At 47.4% G+C, this 27,147-nt stretch overlaps 1 protein-coding gene across 2 annotated transcripts; it reads right to left on the reverse strand.

Moving 5' to 3' along the window:
• Positions 1-4,585: 4,585 nt before the first annotated feature.
• Positions 4,586-26,595, reverse strand: DDAH1 (dimethylarginine dimethylaminohydrolase 1). Of its 2 annotated transcripts, none has more exons than XM_053469477.1 (6): positions 26,207-26,595; positions 8,691-8,790; positions 8,470-8,543; positions 7,753-7,872; positions 5,822-5,965; positions 4,586-5,533 (listed from the first exon to the last, which is right to left on the reverse strand). In XM_053469477.1, the coding sequence occupies exons 1-6, from the start codon at positions 26,504-26,506 to the stop codon at positions 5,417-5,419; spliced, it is 855 nt and encodes a 284-aa protein (XP_053325452.1). In that variant the 5' UTR covers positions 26,507-26,595; the 3' UTR covers positions 4,586-5,416. The 2 variants fall into 2 exon arrangements, with proteins under 2 accessions (XP_053325452.1, XP_053325453.1); XM_053469478.1 differs by lacking the exon at positions 26,207-26,595 and adding an exon at positions 23,063-23,383.
• Between the last annotated feature and the right edge of the window lie 552 nt (positions 26,596-27,147).

The following is a 27,147-nucleotide window of genomic DNA, read 5'->3' on the forward strand; positions in this document are numbered from 1 at the left end:
TTCCATAAGTCTGTGTGTTTTTAATCTCTTCGATGTTTGTGTGCAAAGCTTCCATATGAATGGGGGCAGTTAACCTCTTCAGTGCTAGAGTGCCAAATAGTCTGAGTGTAGCTGACATCTACAGTGCTGTAGTGCAAACCTTCCATGGGTCTGTGTGTATTTCATAGAAATAACTGGACAGTTACCTCTGGGACAATAAACACTGCACACACTTCCGGAAATGCCCAGCAGAGGGCGCCCTCTCCCTCCTGATCAGAAAGTGCAGAGAGGGTTTTTGGGAGGTTGTCTCGGTGTGGATAGGGAGCACAGGTGGAGGTCATTACCATGCTGAAGGGTTCCTCTAAATGTGATGTTCCATAGGGTAGAACAAATAAAACATTGTTTCCGTTGTCTCAAAATCATATTTAGAGCGATCATGGAGTCCTTGTGTAGATATTTTTGATTTAAGACAATTTGTGATCTCAGAAACATTCCTATATCTATGTATCCCTATAGATACGTGCGCATCCATATATATATATATATATATATATATATATATATATATATATATATATATATATATATATATATATATATATATATATATGCGCATCCCTATAGATACCTGCGCATCCCTATAGATACCTGCGCATCCCTATACCATGTTTCCCCGAAAATAAGTCTTATATTTGTTTTTCCTAAAGAAGACACACTATGGCTTATTTACAGGGGATGTCTTATTTTTATTAAGTATGGAACAACAATCTACATTTATTCAAATATAGACCTGACAGGGGGAGCCGACCTTGTTGATGGGGCTGCCCGCACCTCTCCGGTCACCTCCGAGATAGCAGCTGTCACGATGGGGCAGATGAGAAGGGCTGCCCGTCTTCTTTACCGCTCCGCGCCGGTGCTCTGCATCACGCCTGTCACTACGTCTTATTTTCGGGGTGTTATATTGCGTAAATGCTTAGAAATCCTGCTACGGCTTATTTTATGGGTATGTCTTATTTTCAGGGAAACAAGGTATATACGTGCGCATCCTTACATACAGTATCTCACAAAAGTGATTCCACCCCTATTTTCTGTAAATATCTTATTATATCTTTTCAGTGACTCTCTGCTACAATGTAACGTAGTGAGTGTACAGCCTGTATAACAGAGTAACTTTACTGCCCCCTCAAATATAACCCAACACACAGCCATTAACCCCTCAATATAACCCAACACACAGCCATTAACCCCTCAATATAACCCAACACACAGCCATTAACCCCTCAATATAACCCAACACACAGCCATTAACCCCTCAATATAACACACAGCCATTAACACCTCAAATATAACCCAACACACAGCCATTAACCCCTCAATATAACCCAACACACAGCCATTAACCCCTCAATATAACACACAGCCATTAACACCTCAAATATAACCCAACACACAGCCATTAACCCCTCAATATAACCCAACACACAGCCATTAACCCCTCAATATATCCCAACACACAGCCATTAACCCCTCAATATAACCCAACACACAGCCATTAACCCCTCAATATAACACACAGCCATTAACACCTCAAATATAACCCAACACACAGCCATTAACCCCTCAATATAACGCACAGCCATTAACCCCCCCAAATATAACCCAACACATAGCCATTAACCCCTCAATATAACACACAGCCATTAACCCCTCAAATATAACCCAACACACAGCCATTAACCCCTCAATATAACCCAACACACAGCCATTAACCCCTCAATATATCCCAACACACAGCCATTAACCCCTCAATATAACCCAACACACAGCCATTAACCCCTCAATATATCCCAACACACAGCCATTAACCCCTCAATATAACCCAACACACAGCCATTAACCCCTCAATATAACACACAGCCATTAACCCCTCAAATATAACCCAACACACAGCCATTAACCCCTCAATATAACGCACAGCCATTAACCCCCCCAAATATAACCCAACACATAGCCATTAACCCCTCAATATAACTCAACACACAGCCATTAACCCCTCAAATATAACCCAACACACAGCCATTAACCCCTCAAAAACATAACTCAACACACAGCCATTAACCCCTCAAATATAACCCAACACACAGCCATTAACCCCTCAAAAACATAACTCAACACACAGCCATTAACCCCTCAAATATAACCCAACACACAGCCATTAACCCCTCAAAATAATCCAACACGCAGCCATTAACCCCTCAAAATAATCCAACACGCAGCCATTAACCCCTCAAAATAACTCAACACACACCCATTAACCCCTCAATATAACCCAACACACAGCCATTAACCCCTCAAAATAACTCAATACACAGCCATTAATGTCTAACAACTTGGCAGCAAAAGTGAGTACACCAATCATACAAGGAACTGGAGTTATTTTGGTAACGAAACCCTCACATCCGTATTCGCAGAACGTGCATTAAGGAAATGAAACCCGAAATGAAGGTTTTCCTGATGCCTGTTAACCCCTAAAGCGCCGGATGAACCCGTTTCCCAAAAGTAAATACGAACGTTCAATAAATCACGGTTTCAGCGTTTGGATAATTGTGTTTTATTTCATAAAGACTAAACCTGGTTACTGGGAGAACGGAATGATGGTTCTGTGTTTTAGCTCCCTGCTCCTTTACTGATGCACGAGGGCCAAGCACTGTATACACCACATGCTACACAGAGAAACACGCTTACTATGCTGCATACTTTCTATTACACAGATTAATTTGTGGGAGAGGGGCTGACACCCCCTCCAAAAATTGGCCCTTGGGGGCCGCGTCACTGGCACCAGAGACCATGAGATGCAGGAACCTCTACATGTTGCACCCGTTAAAGGGAAAACATGCGCAGGCTGCAGATAAAGCACAGAAAGCAGCTTTTAATCTAATGTACGTGAGCTGCATTCACAATCCATATCAGTTTTGGATCGGTGACGTCCCATTCAGGGCCAGACCCTCCAAAGATGGACGTTAATATAATGAGGGTGGAATATAAAACCTCGCAATCTGCCGTGTTCACTGGCCACGGCCACCAAAGGCCACAGAAAGACTAATACAGAACAGAAAACACCTGAGGTCCGGTAACAGAAGAATCACCATCACAGTGTAATAAGGGTGCACTTTGTACGTTACGTATTAAGAGTAAATGTGGGAAAGTCCACTACACGCTGCGCATGGACGAGTGAGAATACTGAGACGTGGCTCGCTCGGTAATAAATCGAGTGCACATTTACTAGAGACTCGTTTCATAAATCATACACATTTCAGACACCAGGACCAAAGGGAGACGTACACGGGGCATGTTTCAAGCTGTGATCATTATGTCATTTTCATGTTACCGTTATGATGTCGTTGTGATGTCATGGAGATGTTGTTTTAAGCCCTTGTTTTAATGTTGACACATTTATCCATCTAATGTAAAATCTTGTTACATCCGAGCATTGAGCTGCTGTTCGTTTAATCCGCACCAAATCATTCTGTCCTGAAGCCCCCGATGCTGAGTTCCACGAAGTTTGAATAAACCCCCTGGCATCCAAGCCTCCGTGCCCTGGAGGGGCCACGACGGCCAGCCTCCTCCCTACAGACTGTGGGCCCTGGCCTTGGAAGGGGTTCTGTTTTTGGGGAGGTGGAGACAGGGCGTCCATTGGGACTACTTCTTCCCCCTGGTAGGCTACCGACTACAATAGCAACCCGCTACTGGGCTGAGGTGGGCCAAGTGCAAATACTGAGCTGTGTGCAAAGGAGGCCAGATAGAGAACAATGTGTGTTTTGCGGTTACTCTTATATGTAAATTACCCCCTTGTACCGTTTAAATATCAGAGTGTTTTACCCTCAAGCATCTCGTGTCGGCTGATGTTTCTTGAGGGGGAAGGCATTAGCGGCTGATTTTCTGACATCAGCTGATAATAAGCAAGGGGTTAATCGGTCGGCGTAGAGGACGAAGCGGACTTTAGTGGATTTACCCATTCGGGGTACTGAGATCCGTTACACCGCCTTTAAATCCATACCAAAGCCTCATTACATGGGGAATTTTGGGGTAAAATTCTTCAAGCTGTACTGTGGGGCAATTAAGGCAAGTCCCTACTCTTCAGGGTGTCTGACAGGTACGGCCGCAGGTCTCAGGAGCAGACTTAAGACCTGCAGTCCCTCTGAATGAAAATCTAGGTTTAAACGTCCACATGCGCTGCTGCGGGGTGAATATGGATTGCGGCACCAACACTCGCAGACGTTGTGAGATTGTCAACAGCATTAAAGAAAGTCATTGTGATCTAAGCAGCGATCACCAGCCCTTAATATTAATCCCTCAAACCTTTCGCTTGTTCCTAATTTATTACGCATATAGGGGCAGAGGAGTCTGGAAAATGCCACTTTTACCCCTGTGATCACGGATAGAAGACTCGGTCAATAACTGTGATATAAAAGATTATTTCTAGCAGCAAGGAGCTTGATTATTCCGAGGGGAGGACGACGAGAAGCTCTCTCTCGCTAGAATAACGTAACCCCTGATGTTGCGTGGACGGCTCCCCCTGCTGGCTACATGCTGAGTTAAGCTCTGATCTGCGGATTTCATTTATTGTCTGAATTCTCCAGCGTTCTGTTATGAAACCGTCGTTCATTTACAATATCAACAGATTCTCCTCAACATGTTTCATTTGTCATAAATTGTTCACTAATATTGTCTGCGAGGGTCGCACTAAATGCACTCTATTTTATAAACCTCCTGAGATCTCCCCCGGCAGCTCATTCCCGCATGGTATCGATAGAAGCGGGGCGGGGGGTTTGTCCTGCCTGTAATATGTCAGATAATTGCTGTCATGGCACCATTGATGGTTTTTACTAATCTGGAATAAATTGACTGATTTTATCACGTTTTACATACTTTAGATGTAGTTAAATGCATAATTTTTGCTCGGATGTATAAAGATTTAAGGCCATTATGTTATAAATTCAATCTACTCACATTCATCCAATGTATCCCACTACGGGGTAAAAAAACTCCCATTATCAGAGGAGAAATGCCCTCCGTGGAATCCGATCTCTCTGATTTAAGGGATCCCTGGTGAGTTGCTGTGGGACCCCGATGCTGAAATTGCTTGGTGTCTGGACTGAGAACTCAACTTTAGAAATCTACATATCAAACCGAGATCAGAGGGAACGCTCCACCAACAGACGCAGCGTGAAATCCCGACACGTAACGTTGTGTTTCATTCACAAAGGGTTGGTGCGTTTGTAACGGGGGATACGACGTGAAGACCAGCCAATCAGGCCGGCATTCAAGGAAGAGGTGAAGTTCTCTCTAATCTTTTACGAGACTGAACTAAACACATACGGGACTCCGTGGCAGAGCGAGGCCACGGACTCGGTCATTTAAGTGACAATTAACAGCTTCAGGGATCATTTTTTTTGTTGATGAGAAGGGAGCAGCAGGTCAGGCAGCCGTCTACTTTTGCCAACTCGCTGTTGGCCACGGGAATCAGCATATGGTCCTTCAGCTTCTCAAACACCTGGAAACAGAGAAAATAATGAAAGGTGTGAGCCTGCCAGCAACGTAATGTCTGACGGGGAGGCCGCTGGCCCCGGCTGTCTGACGGGGAGGCCGCCGGCCCCGGCTTTTCCTTAGCCCGGTTATTGAATTTCTAGTTGTTCTCATTATGCGGTATTTAATCTGACGGACACAACGGCCAGACTGTCTCTGAAACAGGACACGTTGAATTGGCCGCTTTAAACCTGGACACGAAACGCGACAAACATTCACGTACGAGAACAGATAATCAGATAGTTTTGGGGCAAACCTTGACACTTTCTGGAAACTCCTCGGGCGCGCGGTGCAGCAGGACGTGGCCTTTCCCCGGGACGTTTAAATAGACGCAGTTGGCTGCCGCGTCGTCGGGGACGGTCAGCTTGTCGTAGCGGTGATCGCTCATCTGCTGCATGGTCTGCAAAACAGAAGCGCGCTCGACGTTCATACAAAGTTACTTTCTGTTATTACCCAGCCCAGCGTCTGTGTGCGTTACATTAAAGTTTGTTCTATGCTTCTGGCTCCACCCATTAGTCACATGACCTCAGCCTCCATTTTGTCCTAACGTGTGAATCATAAACTCGAGCAAACACGCATATACATATGCGAGGCCACCCAACCGTCATACGCGAGGCGACCCAACCAAAGTGTCCACATCGAGCTTCTAACCTCACGTCTTTTTGGGTGAAAATCAGCAGAATTCTATAAACGTTTAGGTCTTTGCTGCGCTAAAAACATTTGCTTCCAAAAATCGAGAGCCGCGGAACTAATTAAAACTTTAACGGCTCCGAGGAAAGAGGCGACAGCGGCCTCCACGCGTCTGCACCTTCATCCCAGATCCACGAGGGCCGGATTCTGCTCTCCACCCGGCCGGTCCGTCCACTCCTCGCGTCGGAGATTTACGCCCCCGATCTTCGTCCTTAAAGGTCGTCATTTGAACCTCATGCATTCTGCGTCGTTTCTGATTATCTCATACTTTGGTCAATTTAAATAGCTGACCAGCGGAGTATTTTTCCCCGACTTTAATGGCATTTTCTGAGCGGATCCCTCGTGGGGAGACGGGAGAGGATTTGGCCGAGGGAGAGGGTTTATTTTTAGGAGTGAGTTAAAAATGCGATGTTCCCTTTGGTGTTAGAGGGAGTCTCGCCTGACGTCAACTGAACAAAATGTTCTGTGTCTGAACGCTTCAGCTGCCGCAGTAAAACCTCCAGCGGGTACACGGCCAAGAAAAAAGAAGAGCGTCAGCTCCCTAGACGAGCCACGGGGTCTGAGGCATAGCTGGGGTTTCTATAGGGTCTACGTGTTTCGTCTACGTGCTGGGGGGTTACCGCGTTCTCATGGACAGAACCCCTCCTCCGCTGGCTAAAAACACAAAGAATTTCAACAAATTCTGGGTTACTTAGCGGGGTTTCTGCCAATTCATCAGAAGCACGAAATCCGTGGAAAAGCAGAGGAAACCTCCTTAGAAATCTGCCGCTTCTCCCCCGACGCAGCGGCTTCATCCACGGCCCACGCTTTGTGGACAGACTGAGCAGCCGCCTGGATACTCCCCGGAAACAAACGTACGAGCAGAATAAAAACAGTACGATGACATCATAAAATGAAAAAACAAATCTGCAACTTCAACCAACATTCCCCAATCAGCAGAAAGACCAATCGCCAGGGGCCGACGTCGCAGGGCAGCCATCTTTCCACGCTGACACTTCCCCAGGCGAGACGAAACCAGGAGATCGCGCATGAACCGGGCTCTCTTACAGCTGCATTAAATTATAGGAACTTCTATGAAATTCAGGATCTGGCTGAACATTTTCAGCGGTATTCTCATTAACCCCTTGAATTACAGGGGATGAACACAACAACTTTTCCAATCTTTTATCTGCAGGGCCATACAATTTGGATGAAGTTGCGGTGGATTTTCCAGGGAATGGGATGCGAACGTGAGAAGCTGGGGATGGGGGAAAGATGGGACATGAGCAGCTTAATACGTAGCGGCGTCCGCACTCCTTGTACAAGCCGAGCGCCACAGCAGGAAAAAACAACCTCCTGCATTAGTCTGTGCAGCTGGCAATCTGGAGCCCCGTCGCAGGGGATAATGCACTGAAAACATGCGAATGCATGCGCAGAGACCCAGCGCTGCCAGTGAGCCAACGAGCAGCAAGACCATGAAGCAGCTTGGAGAGTAAAATGCCCCCTCGTATTATTTACCTTCAGAGCTTTTTGGGCTCCTTCACTGGATCCAATAACGATAAGGTTCGGAGCCGCCATGCTGCAGAAACTCTTCAAATGCAGATTGTCGTAAACGGGAACCGTGGAAACCGCGTAATCCTGGGCCAAAAACAGGAGGAAAGGAATAATGCAGCCTGCTGTGAATATACTCTGCTCTGTACTGCAACCTGCTGCCAATATACCCTGCGCGACTCGGCTCATACCGCAACCTGCCGCCAATATACCCTGCGCCACCCGGCTCATACCGCAACCTGCCGCCAATATACCCTGGGCCACCCGGCTCATACCGCAACCTGCACTGCATGCTGCCACTGCTCATATACTCTCTGCGCGATGCACTGCACGCTGCCGCTGCTCATATACTCTCTGCGCGATGCACTGCACGCTGCCGCTGCTCATATACTCTCTGCGCGATGCACTGCACGCTGCCGCTGCTCATATACTCTCTGCGCGATGCACTGCACGCTGCCGCTGCTCATATACTCTCTGCGCGATGCACTGCACGCTGCCGCTGCTCATATACTCTCTGCGCGATGCACTGCACGCTGCCGCTGCTCATATACTCTCTGCGCGATGCACTGCACGCTGCTGCTGCTCATATACCGCTGCTGCCCGGCCCCGTCACATTTTGGTATCGAGGTCTCTTTTCGCGAATGTTTCGTTTGATTCCGTTGAGCTTTCAGGTCGATTACTGACCTTAAACGCGTCGGCCAGAATCTCCGCTCCGCGCTGGTTGGTTCTTTTTGACAAACCCACAAAAAACTCTCTTCCTGCAAGAAATAAACAAATTCTTTTGATAAATATATATTTACATCCTACTCGGGAGCTGCGCTACCGACTAATACCCCCTACTAACCCCAACCCACCAAACATGACATCATCAGCACCAAGAAGAACCCGAAATCTTTACTAATTACCTGTAAACAGAACGTCTCCACCGTCTAGGGTGGCGCTTTCATCCGTCATCTCGACGACGTTCAGCCGGAGGTCCTGCAGAGCTTTCTTAACGGCTTCCACCTAGAATGAAGAGAGCGAGACCTCAGCGCTTAATTCTCATACTTTGGGGACTTTTTGTTGCATTTCATTCACAAAACCTGCGATTGTCACGAAAGGCTGCGGCGTTTGGCAGACGGCGACTTCCGCGTAGAGAAGCCGGACCTCGGATGACGCGCATGTTCATTTACAAATCCCCGAAAAAATGCAAAGCATTCCACGCCAGACCTGCTCCTTCGTGTTTAGTGTCTCTGTGGCCCGAGGCCTTGGCTGCCGCGATAGCGTATCTGCTGTATATCGCTGCTCAGGATACGCTGCGCATGCACACCGTACCTTCTCACGCCGCCACACAAAACATCGCTGACATTTTGGTGAGAAAACTGAAACCTTCCCAAGTATTTGAGAGAGAATTACAGCAATGGCCTTACCCGCCGGCAATGACGTCAGATCAACAGGTTACACAAAAGCCACGAAGGAGCGCCCGCCGCCCGCAAACCTTATGTAAAGGGATCCCTGCTTTGGAACAGGTGTGTGCCTGGAGCCGATCAGTCTTCTTAATCCCATGAGATATCAAGGTGTTCTAGAACCTCAAGTAAAAAAGACCCCATTTGGGAGAATAATCCAGAACGAGAAACCAAAATCACACATCCTCCACTTTCCCCAAATACAAGCGGTTACACGTTACGGCAATAACGCCGCATAACGGAGTTTACAGGGGAATGCAGCAACTATCAGGATCTGCGTGATTATTCCTCCCCAGTAAATTACCTCTGTGCTATCATTAAGATGAGAATTTGTTGCTATGGTGGGGTAAAGGTGATGGAAAGCCCTCCACTTAACACAAAGGGGCAGCAGAGTTATAATCAAACTCTAATCTACGTTTATTCCCCCCCAAACCTGCGTAAAGGATGAGATCAGTGCGTAATGATGCTTCAGAGACCCCTGCAGTTCAGAGACCCCCGATTAAGAGAAATAAACGAGTCCCTAGAAATGAAACAATTAATTCTATCCGCGGATTGGAATGAAATCGACGCCGATCAGGAGCCAAATGGAAAGAATGACAGAATCTAAGGAGCCAAAGACGTCGAATCGTTAACTAAAAAATTCAAAGCAGACTTCACTTCAAAAAAAAACTTGTCAATTGACATTAAAATATTGCATTCCATCCGAGATCTGGATTGTTTTTCCTCGGAACGCTTTGATTTGCGTTGCGCACGCACACACCTGTGCCGCAGAGAGTTCCGTTTGGCAAATCTAGATGAGAGGCTCAGAATTTAGAGTTCTGGGAAAAAGGCAATAAATGTTTGACATTTCTAAGAAAGAGATTCCAGTCTTTTTCAGATGAAACACGTTTAGAGACTCGACCGGCCGCATTCGACCAACAACAACCCAAAGTGTCTGAGACAAATGAACAAAGATAAAGCCGGGGGGGGGGGGTCTGATCTTCTACGCAGCGAATGTAGGGAGAGACGAGACGCGCCGCTCCAGAGACCTGGCCGGAACATGAGGCCCCAACGCGTTTCACAACCGTCTCAGTTCATTTAAACTCCGTGAAAGATCTCTGAGCAAACCGCATACAAACTTTACAACAAACAAACAATAACTAGCTTACGCAACAGAAGGGGCAATAACGCTGAAAAAACAATTCCCGTTTATCCCAGTAAATAACTGAGAGTTTTAAAAGCGTTCCCAGCACTTGCCTACCATGGATACGTCGCAGTGCGGAGTTCTATCCCAATATTCCAGACGCTCCATTATCTGATATTTACAGCTACTATTTAACATTATGGAAAATTCCCAACTGCCGGTACAAAAATCATCAAAAGTTTAAAAAGTGATTTTTGTGCCAAATGCATAACCTCGCCTTCGCTAAACGCAACGTGTAACGTTTCTGCTCCGTCTACCTCGACAAGCATCTGAATCGTCGTTCAGTTCATGAAAACAGCTTTACAAATTGCTGTTGACGTCGTTGAAAACGGATTACGATTTACCAGCCGCTGATCCGTATATCATCAGGTCTCACGCGGTGGTCGGCACGTCTGTTCTTTTTCCAGGTTTGCTTATTTCCTTTATATTTAAAGCAAAAAAAGTAACATTTATTTCCTCGTTCCTTCACAATCAGACCGTCCTGTACTGACCAGTCCGTTACGTTTTGTATTTTATATCAAATTCCCACACAGGTTGCATTTTATCCCCACAATGTGAATACCAGACCCTACGCAGATTTCTGGAAATGTCCTAGGGGTACCGCCAAAACCTGACAGAGAAGACGAGTATCAGTGAAGTTAATTAGCGCTGCCAGGTTTCGGTGGCCCCTGCCGGACACCCTGCATAAGCACCAAGATATCACCGTTTGTTGGTTATGAAAACACGGCCTCTGTCAGAAAAAGACAGGAATTTATTAAAGGTCGGAAAAAGCTGAAGCCGGGGTCAAGGAAAACATTTTCGAGGCATCCAGAGGCATTCCAGATTCCGTGTGATAAGGAGGACGACACGCGGCACCAAGCTCTTTCCTACACGACGGCGCACAGGGAAACGTTTCTCTTCCATCTGGTGCCCCTCGCTGGGCCAAGAATTCATTATCTTTCAAACACCAAATATCCCCAAATACCCAGAGAAGCCCCCGGCGCACGACATGGGTCCTATTATCTCGCCAAAACTATTTAAAATTCATGAAGCTTGTTGAAAGGCGGACGGTCGCATTCTAGTCATTCCGAAGGGTATGGGAACAGGAGAGCAGAAAAGGCCCCTCTCCGGGAGCTATTATTACGGCCATTAAATTGCTAATTAACATGATCAGAATTCCTTTCGGGGCTGCAATCCGGCCACCACTTAAAGGGCCCGGCCCTCACTCGACTGCAAACCAGAGGGCCACCGCATGTAATGCAAACTTCAATGTGTGGGAGTCGAATGGTCGACGACCAGAGCCGAAGCCAGTCCGTAGCCTGCGGTGGGCACCAGGGAGCGCGACTGCGATTGTATCCTTAAAAAAAAAAAATCCCAATAAATGTCAGCTCTCCAGAAACAAACAAAAAACCCATTCTAACTGTAACTGAGAAATACCCAGCCCCAATCCAACCCAACTAACCCAGACAGTCCCAACCTGCCCCATGTCCATCTCCCATCACCAGCTGGGAAATACTGTCCGCAAGCAGACGCTGGCTTCCAGTCCGAGGGGAAAGACCAACCACCGAGAATAGAGCAGCCCAATCACACCTGCATAGAAAGCACTTAAAAGGAGCACGGGAGGGAACCAGCCGGGCTGGATTTGCTGCTAGGGTGGTGGATAAGTGCATAAGAGACCAATACAGTGAGGGATTTTAACATGCTTGGGATAGACATTTGGCTCCTGAACCAACAACTGATAACAGAAGGAAACATGCGCAGACTAATTGGGCCGAATGGGGCTGATCTTCCAGCGGGTTCTAGGTTTCTGTGCTTGTTCCCAGTTAAGAAAAATGTCCCCCGGTGGGGTCAGGTGTGCAGCCGTGTCCAGAGTGTCTGGTTGGGGCACTCAAAGGTACAATGAAGTGCGGTGGTAATCCAGCTCTATCGACCTATCAGCCATTGGCGTTGCTGCCCCACCATGTTTTCCTACCGATGTAACAGGCGGCTAGAAGCGTTGTCGTTAGAATTATTATATCGTCCGGTATCCGTCACGGAGATCAGACTTTGTATGTTCTGTTATGTACAACTCCGCCGCTGCCTCTACATAGACAGACTTACGCTCTAATTCACGCACTGCAGTCTATTGTGAATTAATCTCTTTTGGAGAGAGAAAACGTTTTTTGGGGGGGATTTTTTTATTTTTTTTTTTATGTCCCGGACCGGGGGAGAATCTTTCGATTTTTGATTTCCCAGTCTGTGCAGACGCATTTTTTCCGTGCGACACAAACCTCGTTCACTAACAGATCCCAGTGAAATCGTCCCGCTGTGAATGAAATCCTGGCTCCTGCAGTGAATTTCGGTTCTTGGCTGAGTCATCGTTTAAAGGGGATCCCTTTTCTTTTTTTAAGTTGCGCGGCTCTCCCCTTTAGGAATAGAGTTTGACCTCCCGCCCGATGACGTGATTTCTCCAGCTCGGCCATTAGCATTCGCCCAGAGATTTGTACAAACCGTACTTTGATTTCTTTATATGGCAACCCCCGGGGAGGAAGCAAAACCCATAATGGGAGTCATGGGGGCCATTTTTTCCGGATGATTATATTCTGCAGTTATGTTGTGGAAAGAATTAGGAGCTGGGAGGAGTGAGGAGTCTAATCTGACGACCCTGCAGAGAAAGAAAAGCCAGGGTCGCATTTCTCCTACGCAGGGAAAGACTTGGCAGATAAACAAAACAGTCAGTGTTCAGAGGCTGCAACGGCGTACAGGCCGGGGAGGTTACCTTCCGCCAATAGTCGGCCCCCCAGACAGAGCCCCAGGTGTGAAGCTGCACCCCCAGACATAGCCCAGGGTAGGGTACAGTCCCCCAGGTGTGAAGCTGCACCCCCAGACATATCCCGGAGTAGGGTACAGTCCCCCAGACAGAGCCCCAGGTGTGTAGCTGCACCCCCAGACATATCCCGGGGTAGGGTACAGTCCCCCAGACAGAGCCCCAGGTGTGAAGCTGCACCCCCAGACATATCCCGGAGTAGGGTACAGTCCCCCAGACAGAGCCCCAGGTGTGAAGCTGCACTCCCAGACATATCACGGGGTAGGGTACAGTCCCCCAGACAGAGCCCCAGGTGTTCAGCTGCACCCCCAGACATGGCCTGGGGTAGGGTACAGTCCCCCAGACACAGCCCCAGGTGGGAAGCTTCCCCAAGAGCCAGACTCCAGTTTCTGATGAAAAGCAATAACGTTTGTTGTAATGTTGTAAATTGTCGCGTATTTGTGTTAATGACACTGGAAGCCAAGTCCTCTACAGACAGGAACGCGGGGATTTTAGACATGAGAGGGAGTTACGGCAGATTATCCGTAACGTGGAGCACACCAGCCCTTCCGTGGATTGATTGTAGAATCTGCCTCCAACCCCATCCTCTGTTGAATCAGAATAAGGATTGGGGTTTACAGAATCCGACGTGACGCCGAATCATCCACGTCCCACATATTGTCTGATCGTTTTTCTGCACTGCTGCAACCGGGACATGAAGAGACCGTGTTACCCACTGACACGTGTGTCACAACTGCCCGGGGCATGACGGGACCCCATGACGCGTGTATGTTAAAAAGCCAATTCGAGGCGAAAGAGGTCATGTGGCCTCAAACTGTGCAAACTGTACAACAGCTCACTACCTGTCCCCACCTCAAAGGGGTTAAAAATAAATAACTGATTGTATCTGGCTTCTCCGCCAGTCCCAATGAAAGGGGTGATATCTGGAAAAGGTGTAAAACAAGCCAAAATATGCAATGTTTGCACTGACCAGCGGCAGCTACGTGTACCGGGGGTTATTACCGTACATTTCCGATCCTTACTCGGTCCCATTCTATCATGCGGCATTATTATGTGCCTCAGGGAGCGTGGGTGGATAGGGGGTCCATGTGCTGCTCCAGAAATAATGATACCCCCATTATCCACAGCTACAGAACAACGTATTTCAGAGTCACGGACCAGGCTGAGGAAGTTGAAGGTAATTGGTGATCGAGGTTTTACCGCAGCTGGAGAGCTACCCCATGATATGACCAGCGAGACAGAATGCAACAGAATGCCGGGACGCGCAGGTCTCTACAGGATCTTGGGGAAAAAGCCTCATAAATCCAATAACCCACTAAATAAATCATTTCTTTCAATTTCAAAGCTTAAACGTTCCGAGTTCTTCTCAATACATAGAAAGCGGAGTCTAGAACATGCCGGCGCACAGCGGAAAGTCTCTGGCAAAAAGTGCCGTGACGCGAATGTCCGCGAGACACCAACTCGCTCTTTTACCTTATAAGGAAAAACGATGATGTCCGGAAACTGGCGCCTTTAAACAGATTTTTTGCAGCTGTTGAAATGAGCAGAAGCCAAAAGCGGCCTCTGAACGTTTGGATTCCTTTGTGTTGTGATTATCATCTGGAGCTCGGAAAATCCTTCAGCATTCGAGCGGGACTCGGAAAAAAACATCTGGAACAAAACCCGCCAGGGATATCAAATGAAAATATTTTCTCTCGCTGACGATAATAGAGCTGCGGTCATTTCCTTAAAAAAGATCTGAGCTGAAACCTGGGAGTCTCCAATACGGACTGACTTTTTACTCCGTCTCTGCGATTCCTGCTCAGGTCGGCTTCGGACCTTTTATTATTCAACGTGGCTTCTAGAAACAACAAATTCCAGACCAAGCAAGCGGGTTATAGGAAAACGCAGGGCTTCCCCCTACAAGAAAAAAAGCCGAAAAAAACACGACCGTGGAAAACGAAGCATGGGGGGGGTGACCAAAAGAGGGTCTCCCACCGTTTAATTTTCACTAAATAATTCAGGATTAAAAATAAATGTTTTCCTTTTCAAACCAGTTGCCTTTTTTGCCCCATAATATAATGTTTTCACAAAGCGTCATATCAGCCATTTGTATGCCATTAAGGGCCACATGTCAGGAACAGCCAATCAGAGGGCTCTTAGTGGCCTCTGTGATGTGGCCCCCGTTTCTCTCTTAGGTATGGCCAAGCTCAAAAACATGGACCCAAGATTTTGCTGAGGGCCGGCCAGCCAGTATATGCGGCAGTACACAGAGGGCCAGCTGGACAGGCTGTATGCTAGACACAAAGCTTTGGGATCTGGACGATGAGGAGTTTTCCAGAGACTTTATTTCATGAATCACCCCGGAGGAATGCGTCGGGGGGGGCAACATTTCTGTTTTATACCCAAATTACAGAAACTTTATTCTTTCGGTTATATCCGCGCCGCATTCCTCGCGCTCACATCCTTTGCCCCATAAAATGCGTTTACCCGTCTCATGCAGTTTCTGAGGACAGCATGTTCCACATTCAGGGTTTCGACAGGAAAAATAAAACCATAAAACAGCAGAGAACAGAAAAACAGACAACGAGTGAGAGGGGGAGCGAGGAAAGTGTGAGGGGGAGAGAGGAGAATGCGGGGGGGCTGAGTGTGAGTGGAGGGTGAGAAGAGTGTGGGATGGGACCGAGGTAAGAGTGAGGAGATTGGGAAGGGGCAAGGTGAGTGGGGGATTAAGCAAGAGTGAGGGGGAGAGTGAGACAAGTATGAGGGGGAGTGATCAGTTAGTGTGAGTTGGGGAGTGTGAGTGCCAGATGAGGGTCAGTTTGTGAAGCTGAACCTTCTGCTCTGTGAGGTGTAACAGGCAGACTCTGGGGCCTAGGCAGGCACCCACCCTGGGCACCCCATTCCTCCCCGATATAACTTAGTTGTTGCACATTCACTTTCCCTCCATTATTTTGCTTTATGAACCAAAAATATAAATTACTGTGTAATTCTAAAGAAGACCAGAAACGCGCCGGTCCAGTCTGCTCATTAACCGCAATAATCTTTCCAAGAAAGCGCCTCATCCAGAACAGGCGGCTTTGCCCGCGTCGCTCCAGAACTGCCACGAACGCACCCAGGCAGGCAAAGTGGAAACCCCAAAGCACAACACGGCCCTTCCTGGTGAGTTCTGGACATTTAATGTCACAGTAGGACAGCAGCTTCACGGCAATTATTTTAATAGATTCATGAGATTTTATGCGATCCATAATTAAAAAGGGACAGTTTAGGCCAAAACTGTCCCTTTTTGGACAGTTTTTTACGTATATTATTATTAGGAATATTATTATTATTAGGAATATTATAATGCATTTTCCAGCATGCAGATCGGCGCATGCATCCTCTAGTTATGGCAGACAGAAAATGGAGTTTCTGCCCCATGTAACTCTTCCCACGGCTGCCTCTACCGAGCCCAGGATGCATTCTCATGTACACATCTTGCACACACAATGAAGCAGCAGCCAATCACATGCATGCTAAAAAAAAAAAAAAACAACATCAATGCTCAAATAGCATGCATGTGATTGGCTGCTGCTACTCCTACTAATTTAAATGGAAACCCTGCTCCTATTAACAAAAATGGAAGAGCTACTGAGCGCGTGCAAGAGGTGTACCGAGGTACGCTCCGTTCTTTCAGCCAAGACAGCCGGGGAGGAGACAGAATCCTCATTATCTATTTAATAACTAAAAGAGGCCACAGGCCATGAAAACAGGTCCTGAGATGAAACGGAATTCCTGCTGTTTACACCGGAGATTTATTGTAACATTATTTCCAGTAATTTCCGTGTTTAAAACGAGTGTCTCGTTTGGCACATCCTATAAATCCAAGCGATGTTAGCGTAGAGCTGATGTTACGATATTATCTGAGCACGTTACGCAGGTTGGGCTACGAAGAGGACTCCGGTGCTGCCAATGCCCCAGCTTTCCAACGTAGAAACAGCAGAACAGCACTCCAATGTTTCTGGTGCCTGAACTGCCCCAAAATATCACAAATAGAGTCGCTCAGCACTCCAGTGAGGTATATTTAATTCAGCAACACGGCAACGTTTCCACCTTACAGTCTTTATCAAGCCATTCCGACATCTTTCATATGTGGCCGAGCTGGATGAAGGCATTAACACGGGGTAAATAACGAGGGGCAAATATATTATATACTTATATACACACACACACACATATACACACACACATGCGTATATGGAGAGAGCGGTTCCTGTCAGGGGAGGCACATTCAGACCTCAAAGTGACTCGAATGTTTATCTGAACCTGAGAACATCTTTCCAGAACGTTCTGCTTCCATTCGAGGCTCAGAGGGCGGTTGGGGCCGACATCCTGAGGAATGAAAGGCAATTTGTTCTCACAATATTTTCCTTGGATTCGCTATGTGGGACTGAACCCTTAAAAACAAGACAGAAATAGGCCTTTCCTTGTCCTCGGCAGCGACGGGTATTATACAGGAATCCTGGTCCGCGGCCAGCAAACCGAGCGGCCAGGAATAGTTTGGCATTTATTCAAAAGTAATGACTTTCCGTATGAAAGCGCAGGTAACCCTGAAAATACAGCCATTCATCAACGTCTGTTCGAGAAAAAGTCACTTTCTGTCCTCCACTGGAGATCGATATTGGAGCAAACGTGGAGGAAATCCGGCCGCCAACAAGCGGCCACAACAAGTGTCTTCATCCGGACGATTGTGACGGACGGGGCAGAAATCGGTATCGGCATTGTTCTCAGGAAGGTGTTGGAGGCAGAATGTGGAACAAGTACCCCAAAGCCCAGCGCATTATTATTCCCAGCGTGTACCCTGTATGTACACGTCACATACATGTACAACCCCTGAATCCCAGCTCGTCATGGCTGACTCTGTGACCTCGTATTTATTCGCCATGATGCAATCCCAGTACATTCAATGTGTTTGTAAAGCCAGCCAGTAATTATTGTCATTGATCCAGATACTGCTGCAGCGTGACAAACAAACGCAAACACGCTTAGGTCACGCCTTACACGGATATCACTAGAAGATACAGAGAGAAGCGGTCAACGCGTTCTGCTAATGGGAAGAAATCTCTGCCGTCGGAGCTTTAATTCTTTACTCTGGACCAGATGCGGAGTGCGGTGCCAGCAGAGATGATGTAACCACCTCCTTGCAGTTTCTGTTACATAAAGCATGAAATAATATGCATTGTATGCTCAGCCGGAATGGAGTCTGCCATCGTGTTCAAAATGCTTTAAATAAACAGAAATTACTTCCTCCAGGCCGATGCCGCCTCCGACAGCTACAGACTGACGTCTTCTCTGCTCGAGAACTTGAATCACCACATTCCAAGCGACGGTTATAGCGGCCCTGTCACCCCGTCACCCTGGAAATTGTGCTGAAATAGTCATGATGCTGTGGGCACTTCCCATTTCTGGACGACCTTTGCCCCAGGGCCCTGAGTGTTAGGGGCCCTAGGCCCCATCCTGTGGTAAATTTTCTTGATTACTAGTAGCCTGAGCGGTGAGGACCCCGGCAGAGAGGTGCGGGAGGGCTTTAATGTACAGCATTCACGCCAATTGGCTGTTTGCTCTTCCTTTGCTTTACTGCCCTCCCTTTCCCTCCATGCTCCATGCAGTGGCGTATTCAGGCCTAGGCCCCTCATAACAGGGAGTCTGATCGTCACTACTCAATGGGCCGGTTAAAAGGGTGATTGCTGATCTCCCCAACATGGAAGTCTGTGCCAGCTGTACTTTCAAAAGCGGGGTGCCAGGTGGCCCTGCCTTGGGTTAGGCCTCAGGCAGCGCCAAAGATAAATAAGTGACTGGCCACATTGGCTTGTGTATGGAGCTCGTACGTGCTGTGGGGAGGACTGCAACTGATAGCAAGTTTTGAGGAGCTTAAATTCCTAGTTTTTTTCACCCCAGTATCGTGAGGTAATATTATTGCGACATCACTGGGACCTCTCGACATGCACTTAGATGAAAGCAGCCTGCTGCCGGGTCCAGAAACGCCAGAAGCGCACCTGTGGGCAGCAAGGGGCAGGCACAGGATTTAAAGATCAGGAACTGCTATGCAGAGGCACCGTGGTTTGCTCCTTGCTTTATATGAAATTTGATTCCTGGCTTGTCTGACTACCCTCTGCCTTACGATTTCATACCCTGGAGACATTATCTGTGCACCATACCTGGCTATCCCGACTACCTGTTCTGTGCACCATACCTAACTATCCTGACTACCTGCTCTGTGCACCATACCTGGCTATCCTACCTGCTCTGTGCACCTGGCCTGGCTTTCTGTGGCACCTGTCCTGGCATTTACCTGCGGCATTCCCTATACAGGTATCTGTCTATTCCTGTAGTGGTTTGCTACTTAGACTATTTACATCTACCTTTACCTGAGCCTCCTCACTTTGGGGATCATCCAGGCTTTGCTTATCTTAGGACTCAACACTTTGCTGGGTGTTTCAGGACTGGGGTGAGCGCTCCTGGGTCACGGCCGTAGCAGCAATTATGTTGTAACCCTACGTTGTATAAAAAATAAATAACCAATGTGTCCCATTTATTAAATATATTCATTATCTAGATCCATAGATCATATGTCTAAAGAAGAGCAAAAAAATTAAATATATTCATTATCTAGATCCATAGATCATATGTCTAAAGAAGAGCAAAAAAAATATTAAACCCACAGAATTTGTCCAGGAAGAGGCTACCGTTTTGGACACTGTGGCCCCAGAATCTCCCATGAGAAGTGGCTTCATTGTGCAGCTCACTGGGATCCCACTAGGGGGCGTCATGGAATGTAAACCAGGACTTTTTAATACAGAATTAAAAAACAACTTGAAAGCCAAATGCTTTACACCTTACATGTCGCTGCCTACATGAGGCTTCAGGAGACCATGGCAGGGGAACGAGGGAGAAATCTTATTTTCTCTACCAATTTTACTATAATGGTTCAATTCTTTGTTGGCAAGACTTTCTAGGAAATGACTCCACCTGAGACATACCTTACAGTGGAACTCCCAGCACCCTGCCTAATATTTTTTAATAAAGCATTTAGTATATGAGGGATATATAAGTTATCCACTAGGGCAGGAGATCATAGAGTACATCTCACGAATTAGGCTTCAATACACTCTTGTATGAAAGTCCCCGACTACAGACACGCGGCAGGGATCGTCCTAGTGAGGATGGGCCAGCAAGCAGCACTATAGAAAACCCTGCTGATTGGATCTTAATAACATCTTAATTTTTGTTTTCTTTTGATTGGTTGGGGGTTCCTCCTCGTTTTCAGAGATTCATACGAATGCACAAATTAGGCAACATTAGTTAAAAATGTTGTGTGAATTGGAATGCACAAATCTACTACGCATTAAATATCATTATCATACACAGGGCCCGGGGTTCAGCTTGATGTAGACCTGGAAAGGAGAGGGGCTTGTGAGCCAGAACCATGGAAGGTTATAAAAGGAAGAGATAAATCTGGATAAACTTGTCACCCCCCCTCCCTTTTTAATTTGTTTTAGATTAAGATGATCGGTGATGGCAGGGGCCCCTGAGGGCCGGCATCCATGCAGCACGTAGCTGATTGAGGTACAATGAATTCGGACATCACTAGCACAAGTACTGCAGGTCGGATCTCTGGTGAGTGGTAAGCAGTGTGCCGACTGTGATGGAATGTTATGCCGATCGTCTCGGGGACCCCCCCCCGTGCTACGCCTACGTCGGTCGTCTCGGGGACCCCCCGTGCTACACCTTGGTCGGTCTTCTCAGGGACCCCCCAGTGCTACGCCTAGGTCGGCGGGCTCAGGGTACACCAGCCAATCATCAAAAATCTCATCAGTTTAAGAGAACATATATGATCAGCTGCTTCATCTAACCTGCGGCCTTTTATCTCCAACCTCTGTGTCTTTATATCGGAATTTAACGACCGTATTGGCATCGCTTCTGCCAAGGAAGTTTATTGTAACAAAATGAAATAAACCCAAGTTTTTGGCAGCGTTAATCAACATAACTGCATGCAGTTCGACAAGGCCAAGAACTGAACGGGCTTTTATTTCAGATTGTTCCGGCGGTTCTTCCAGGCTGTCAGACTGCAGGTTTTATCCAGAAACACACGGCAACAGCCCGGTGACGGCAGATGGTTAGATCACTTCTATCTTTCATGGTGGATCGGCTCCCTGTGGGCCAGTGTGATCCCCGTCACAGAGCTCCGACTCCCGCGTTCTGAGCGGCAGGGACACCCGGGGGCAGCAAGTTCAGGGAACACTTCTGATGAGGATTCAGGGCAACTCTAAGATTAGAGAATGAATCACAGCCACTGCCACCAAATATAAAAAATAAAAGGAGAAAAGAACGTCGGCAACCTGACGGAAGGAGGATGTCCCCTTCATACATTTATTGACGTTGTATTCTCGGGGGGGACACGTGCTATAAGTCCCTTTACCATGAGAAATCAAGCTCACTCTGCGAAACAGGTTAACATTTTAGAAACATAGTTACTATTTTATATATAAATCGCAAAAGTTATTGTCACTATAGCCACATGTAAAGAAAAAGGTAAAGGTGGCTTTTTCTCGTGTTTAGGACAGAGAGCGGCTGAGGGTCCGAGGACCAGGGCGCGGCGACGATAATCAAATTACCTGCATAATGAGGATTTGTCTTGAGAACGACTAAAGTAAACAAAGGACAGCCACTTATAACATACAAGCCTTTCCACCGGATTCACAAGAAATGGTTAAGGAGTTCAGAAAAAAACATTTTTACAACCATATTACGGATGGGCGTCAGCGCCCACCCGATTTACAGGTTTCTTTTTTTCTTTTTCTAGACTGAATCGCGACTAAAACATTTTGGCGTCTCGAAACACTAAATAACCTTCATATCTTAGAAGAAACTTCGACTTTCAGTATCCAACTGCTTTGCTGTCCTGAGGGGCCTCCCAACTCGGTCACACCACCCACCAGGACCCTTAAAACCTGCCCCACCGAGGGCCACCATCCACTAAAGAGACTCACGGTGGTCTGGAGAGGAACTATATGGGTTCTGTATAAGATGCAATTCTTCCGCAAAGTGGAGCAGTCACCATGAAAACGCAACTCACCCACCATTTATCTTCTGTATATTCTTCCACCAGTCGTGAAGCGAATTCTGTGGCCTTGCCATTTGGAAGACATTGCCCCAAGGGTGCAGCCATTTAAAGAATATGGCCCAGGGGTTCCTCTTATTTCCTAGAATTACCCTCCAGGGGTCCAGCCCTTTAGCACATATGCCCCACACAGTTCCATCCATTTTGCTGACATGCCACCAGGGTGGTCCAGCCATTTAGTGGACACATCCCACAAAGTTCCAGCCATTTAGTAGATACATCCCTAAAGGTCCAGTCCTTCAATGGACATAGCGCTAGATGCATCTTTCTGCAGACATACCACACCTTGTCTGAACAATCCACCCCATGCCCATCACCCCCAGCTAGAATAATATTTCGAGAGAAGTAAGGGTTTGCTACCTCCTGGTTTCTACAGCACCAGCCTTATACTCTGCGCTACACACGCTGCCTGCGACATGACACACAAAATGTGCCTTTTTTTTTTTTTTACACTAAAAGACAAGCAATGGCTGAATTGTATTCCAAACGCGAGTGTTTTACCCTTTCACTGCCAGTAGCACCGAGGAAGTGGCCACGCCTTTAACCCTTGACTGTCGCATCAACAAAACACACACATTGCATCAAACGCTGAGGCCACTTCACAGTTTCCCAATGACATATTTAACCTCACCACTGCCGGCATGTCCACATGTATATTGAAATGTCATCAGGCCCTGCTGGCAGGGAAGGGGTTAATTCGTGAGGGTGGAAGCTGCAGCGGTTACCTCTCTCCTTCTGCTGGGAGCCCCCGGTCTGGTTATTAGCGCCGTCTCATCCAAAATCACAGCAACGTCTTCCACAAACACGGCGTCTGGCATGGAGTCGTCGGAGGGTAACTCCACCACCTGCAGCCCCAGCTTGTCCCTTAAGACCCGGACATAGAGCTCCAGCTCCCGGCGCGCCCCGGCCAGGTTCACGGTGCCACAATCATTCATCCTGAGAGCCTGCTGGCTGAAAGAGTCCGGGATGGAGCGCACCACGACGTGGGTGCACTGCCCAAAGTCCGATACCTTCTGCTCAGCCATAGCAGCAACGAGGGCACAATCAGGGAACCCCAATAACAATGCACTGGAGGGAGGCAATATGGGGCACAATCAGAGAACCTCGGCAGTAGCGAACCGGAGGGAGGCAGCACGGGGCACAACCAGCAGACGCGAGTAACAACGTACAGGAGGGAGGCAGCACGGGGCACAATTAAAAGGACCCCCAAAGACAATTCACAAGCCAAAGGCAGCGGGGACAGGCTGCACAGGGCACGATCTGCAAAGCCCAGTAACAAATGCACCAGCCAACGGAAGCAGGGACAGACTGCACGGGGCACGATCTGCAAAGCCCAGTAACAAATGCACCAGCCAAAGGAAGCAGGGACAGACTGCACGGGGCACGATCTGCAAAGCCCAGTAACAAATGCACCAGCCAAAGGAAGCAGGGACAGACTGCACGGGGCACGGTCAATAAGCCCCAATAACAATGCACTGGAGGGAGGCAGCAGGATGTAAAGCGGTCCCTAAAACAGAGATGTAATCAAGACTGCAATTGGTCACTTATCACTGGCACCTGATTGGCCACTGATCGGGCAGCTCGGGCTTTAAAAGCTGACTTTCACCCCTTCCAGGCAGAACGCCGGTCAGGGCCAGAGAGTCATCAGTTGCCGGCAGGCAGACGCAGCGACATTCTCTGTGAAGGGATTTTGACTAAATGCCCCTAAAGTAACGATGACTCCGACAAGCATTGTCATGGACACTGGGTACGGACTCTTCGCTGCCCCTGAGAATTGTTATGCAACATGTGACAGATCTGAATGGAGCCAACAAATGAGAAAATCTGGAAATATCACAAAAGACCCCCAAAATAACCCCATCCCCAGGGAGCCTGGCAGCAGAATCCCTCCCCCACTGCATATATAACGGAGAGGAGAGGCCGACTCATTGTCCCAAAGCCATCCACATTCCCCAAAAACTATCTGGTTTTAACCCTTTTAGCCTGTCGCCTTTCCCTTCTCACCTCACCTCCCCCGGCACTGGTACTCATGGGCGGTGGAATTTACCTGAACTATGGGCTCTGCACCCCAAGGACCTGGCACAGGGCTGGTGATGGAGGTAGAACAAACCCCAAGGAGGGGCAGCACCAGGCTGTACAGATACCCCCCAAGCAGCACAGCTCTCGTCTCCTAGAATACGTATGGCTGCCTGGGAAGAAGCGCAAACCCTCACATTTGGCAGAAGCTTTGCACCTGACACATTTATCTCTGCGCAGGATGGAGATTGACGGGCGAGAGAAGCCACAGGGAGAAATTTCAACCAGTCCCTCAGCAGAACTTATGGTCACCCCAAACCTGAAATCTAGGGCCCGTTAAACACTTCCAGTTTAGGGAAGAACATAACCAACAGGCATTTTTTTATTCATTGTTAAGTGCGTGTATCTGCCGCCAGCCACTTCGGCTCACATTACTCTCAGCCAGATACTGACTAAACGTGGCGCAGCTTAATGTCAACATGCGGAGCTCCAGAATAAACCTGTGCCTGTCAACTAGCTTCTCTGTACTGCAACTCCCATCACACTCACTGGGATTCAAATTGGCAGCCAAACTCATCATGCTTTTACAGCCCGTTGTCAGGATAAGAATGATGGGAGTAGCGTTTTTTTAATAATCCCCTTGAGGTTTGATTTATTTTTGAATGGTTTAAAGCAAATGAACATTTTAACAAAACAACACAAAATCAGCTGCACAAAAAGAAACCTAAATCTAATTATATCATTCGGAGTACGGGGCCAGAAGTCAGCGACTAAGTGATGCCACAAAGAGCCAAGTGCCACACACACAGCCACCATGTTATCAGGTCGCCGCAATCTATGCACGGCATACAACGCTACTAAAGCAACCGGCAGGAGTTTTTAAACACGTAAAGTGGCCATTTTTAAACATTACGTCTCTAGATTTTGAAAGGATACTAAAATCTCACGTAAATGATTAAATCCCACCGGATGGGCAGATTCCAGCTCTGAATGCAATCAGCCAGACTCTGCATCAAAACGTCATGCCTAACGCATAGCGTAAACGGTCCCGCGCCTTTCAGTTCCGTGTCACCAGAAAACGTGGCGCTAAAAGTTTCTCAAAGCGGACAGGAGTCCCTCGCAATCGCTGGTTACATAACATTCACTTTAATACGCTACAAACGGGTGCATGAAAGGCAAGTGTGCACTAAAGGTCAATAATAACCATCCTGATATTACCCATAGATGAAAAATGATGGCGTCTTCGCAGCATTAATATCAGCAGATACACTGGGTTAGTGCCGTAAGCTTGCGAGCCGAGCCTCTCTAACCTAATGTATCGGTTTGTCTTAGTCTGTCAATTCCCGTCAAATCCCTTGAATATATGTATTGTATTAAGTGCTGTGTGAATTGTTGGCGCTATATAAATAAAAGATAATAATAATAGTGCTGTTAATTAGACTTAACTAGTAGCCCTTTATGAATGCTGTTCTTAGGTATAAAAGGTAAACATCAGATTTCTGTATCCCAAAGCATTTCACAAGAGTCATTTTTCTGTAGGTGGTGGATAAGTGGAACAGCCTCCCAGCAGAAGCAGTAAAGGTTAACATAGTGAAGAAATGTAAACACGCATGGGATAGGCATACGGCTTGTGAATGTAAGACAAGACCAACGACTGATTAAGGTTTGAGTCTTAACAGCAGGAAAAATAGGGGACTGGACAGGGGCCGAATGGGGGCCGAACTGTCATTGGAAAAGATTGTAGGTTTTGATATTTTTAGGTAACCTGTACCAGTCCGATGGCTTTGCACACCGAACGTTCCCGGATCACTCTGCCGCAATCCGGCTCGGTTTGGGTAAGCTGACCATGGTACCTCTCTCCGACGGCTGGGCGCTCCCGTTCTGGTAACCAGTGCCGTCCCTCCGCACACCACTGCTGTGTCCTCCACAAATGGCGAGTCTGGAAGATCTTCGTCAGCTGGCAGTTCCACCACGTTCAGGCCCAACGTGTGTCTCAGCGCCGTGATATACTGCTCGTGCTGCTGCACGCTTCGCGCAAACTCAACCGATTTCTCTGTGTCAGTCCTCAAAGCATGAGCACACAGCGACTTGGGAATGGCACGGACTACGGCATGCGTGTAGAGTCCGAACTGGGAGGCAGCCAGGCCGGCCATAATTCAGGAAACGGTTAATTATAAAACCCTTCTGATGGCAACGTAGGAAAAAAAACACACAACGTGTGGACAGGGGCAGCCACTCATTCAATGTATAGACCCACTTGTATGAAAGCTAGCTTCTGATGCAGAGATGTAAGCAAGCTCCTCATTGGCTGGTGTGCCTGTGTCTTGACAGGACATGCTCTCGTGATAGGTTCTCCTTTCCAGCCAAATGAAAGGCATCAAGTCCTCCCCCCTGAAACGTTCTCAGACAATCAGGAGCAGCAGGAAATCTGCACTGTCCCTTTAACTCATCACCTCGGGCAGGAATAATGTCTGAGCACATAGGAGCAACGCACATGTATTATGTACACTGTAAGCTCAACAATGGGTGCTTTTAATCTTCCAATGATAAAAAAAGGTTGTACCACGTTAGCCGTTGAAAACATGAGAAAAGTATAGTTAAAATGATACCATTTGTTGGCTGAGAGTTTAATTGCTAGCTTTCGAGACCAAGTTGTCCGGTCCCTTCCTCCGGCATTAATGAAGCTAAAACAGAGTTATCTAAATACAAAAGCACAATTGACACGTTAACAAAAACTTTAAATAAACACAGAGGTATTGGGGGATTTGCTCAGCAGTAAATTAGCCGGACTAAC

Source organism: Spea bombifrons, chromosome 6, assembly GCF_027358695.1.
Source record: "Spea bombifrons isolate aSpeBom1 chromosome 6, aSpeBom1.2.pri, whole genome shotgun sequence".
NCBI classification, from domain to species: domain Eukaryota; kingdom Metazoa; phylum Chordata; class Amphibia; order Anura; family Pelobatidae; genus Spea; species Spea bombifrons.

Bases quoted from the DNA above. Each gene is read 5' to 3' on its own strand.
- DDAH1 (XM_053469477.1), bottom strand. From the start codon at position 26,506: ATGGCCGGCCTGGCTGCCTCCCAGTTCGGACTCTACACGCATGCCGTA. The intron at 8,544-8,690 runs GTAATTAGTAAA...TATTTCTTGCAG, and splicing joins TGGAGACGTTCTGTTTACAG to GAAGAGAGTTTTTTGTGGGT. The intron at 5,534-5,821 runs GTTTGCCCCAAA...CTCTGTTTCCAG, and splicing joins AGTTTCCAGAAAGTGTCAAG to GTGTTTGAGAAGCTGAAGGA.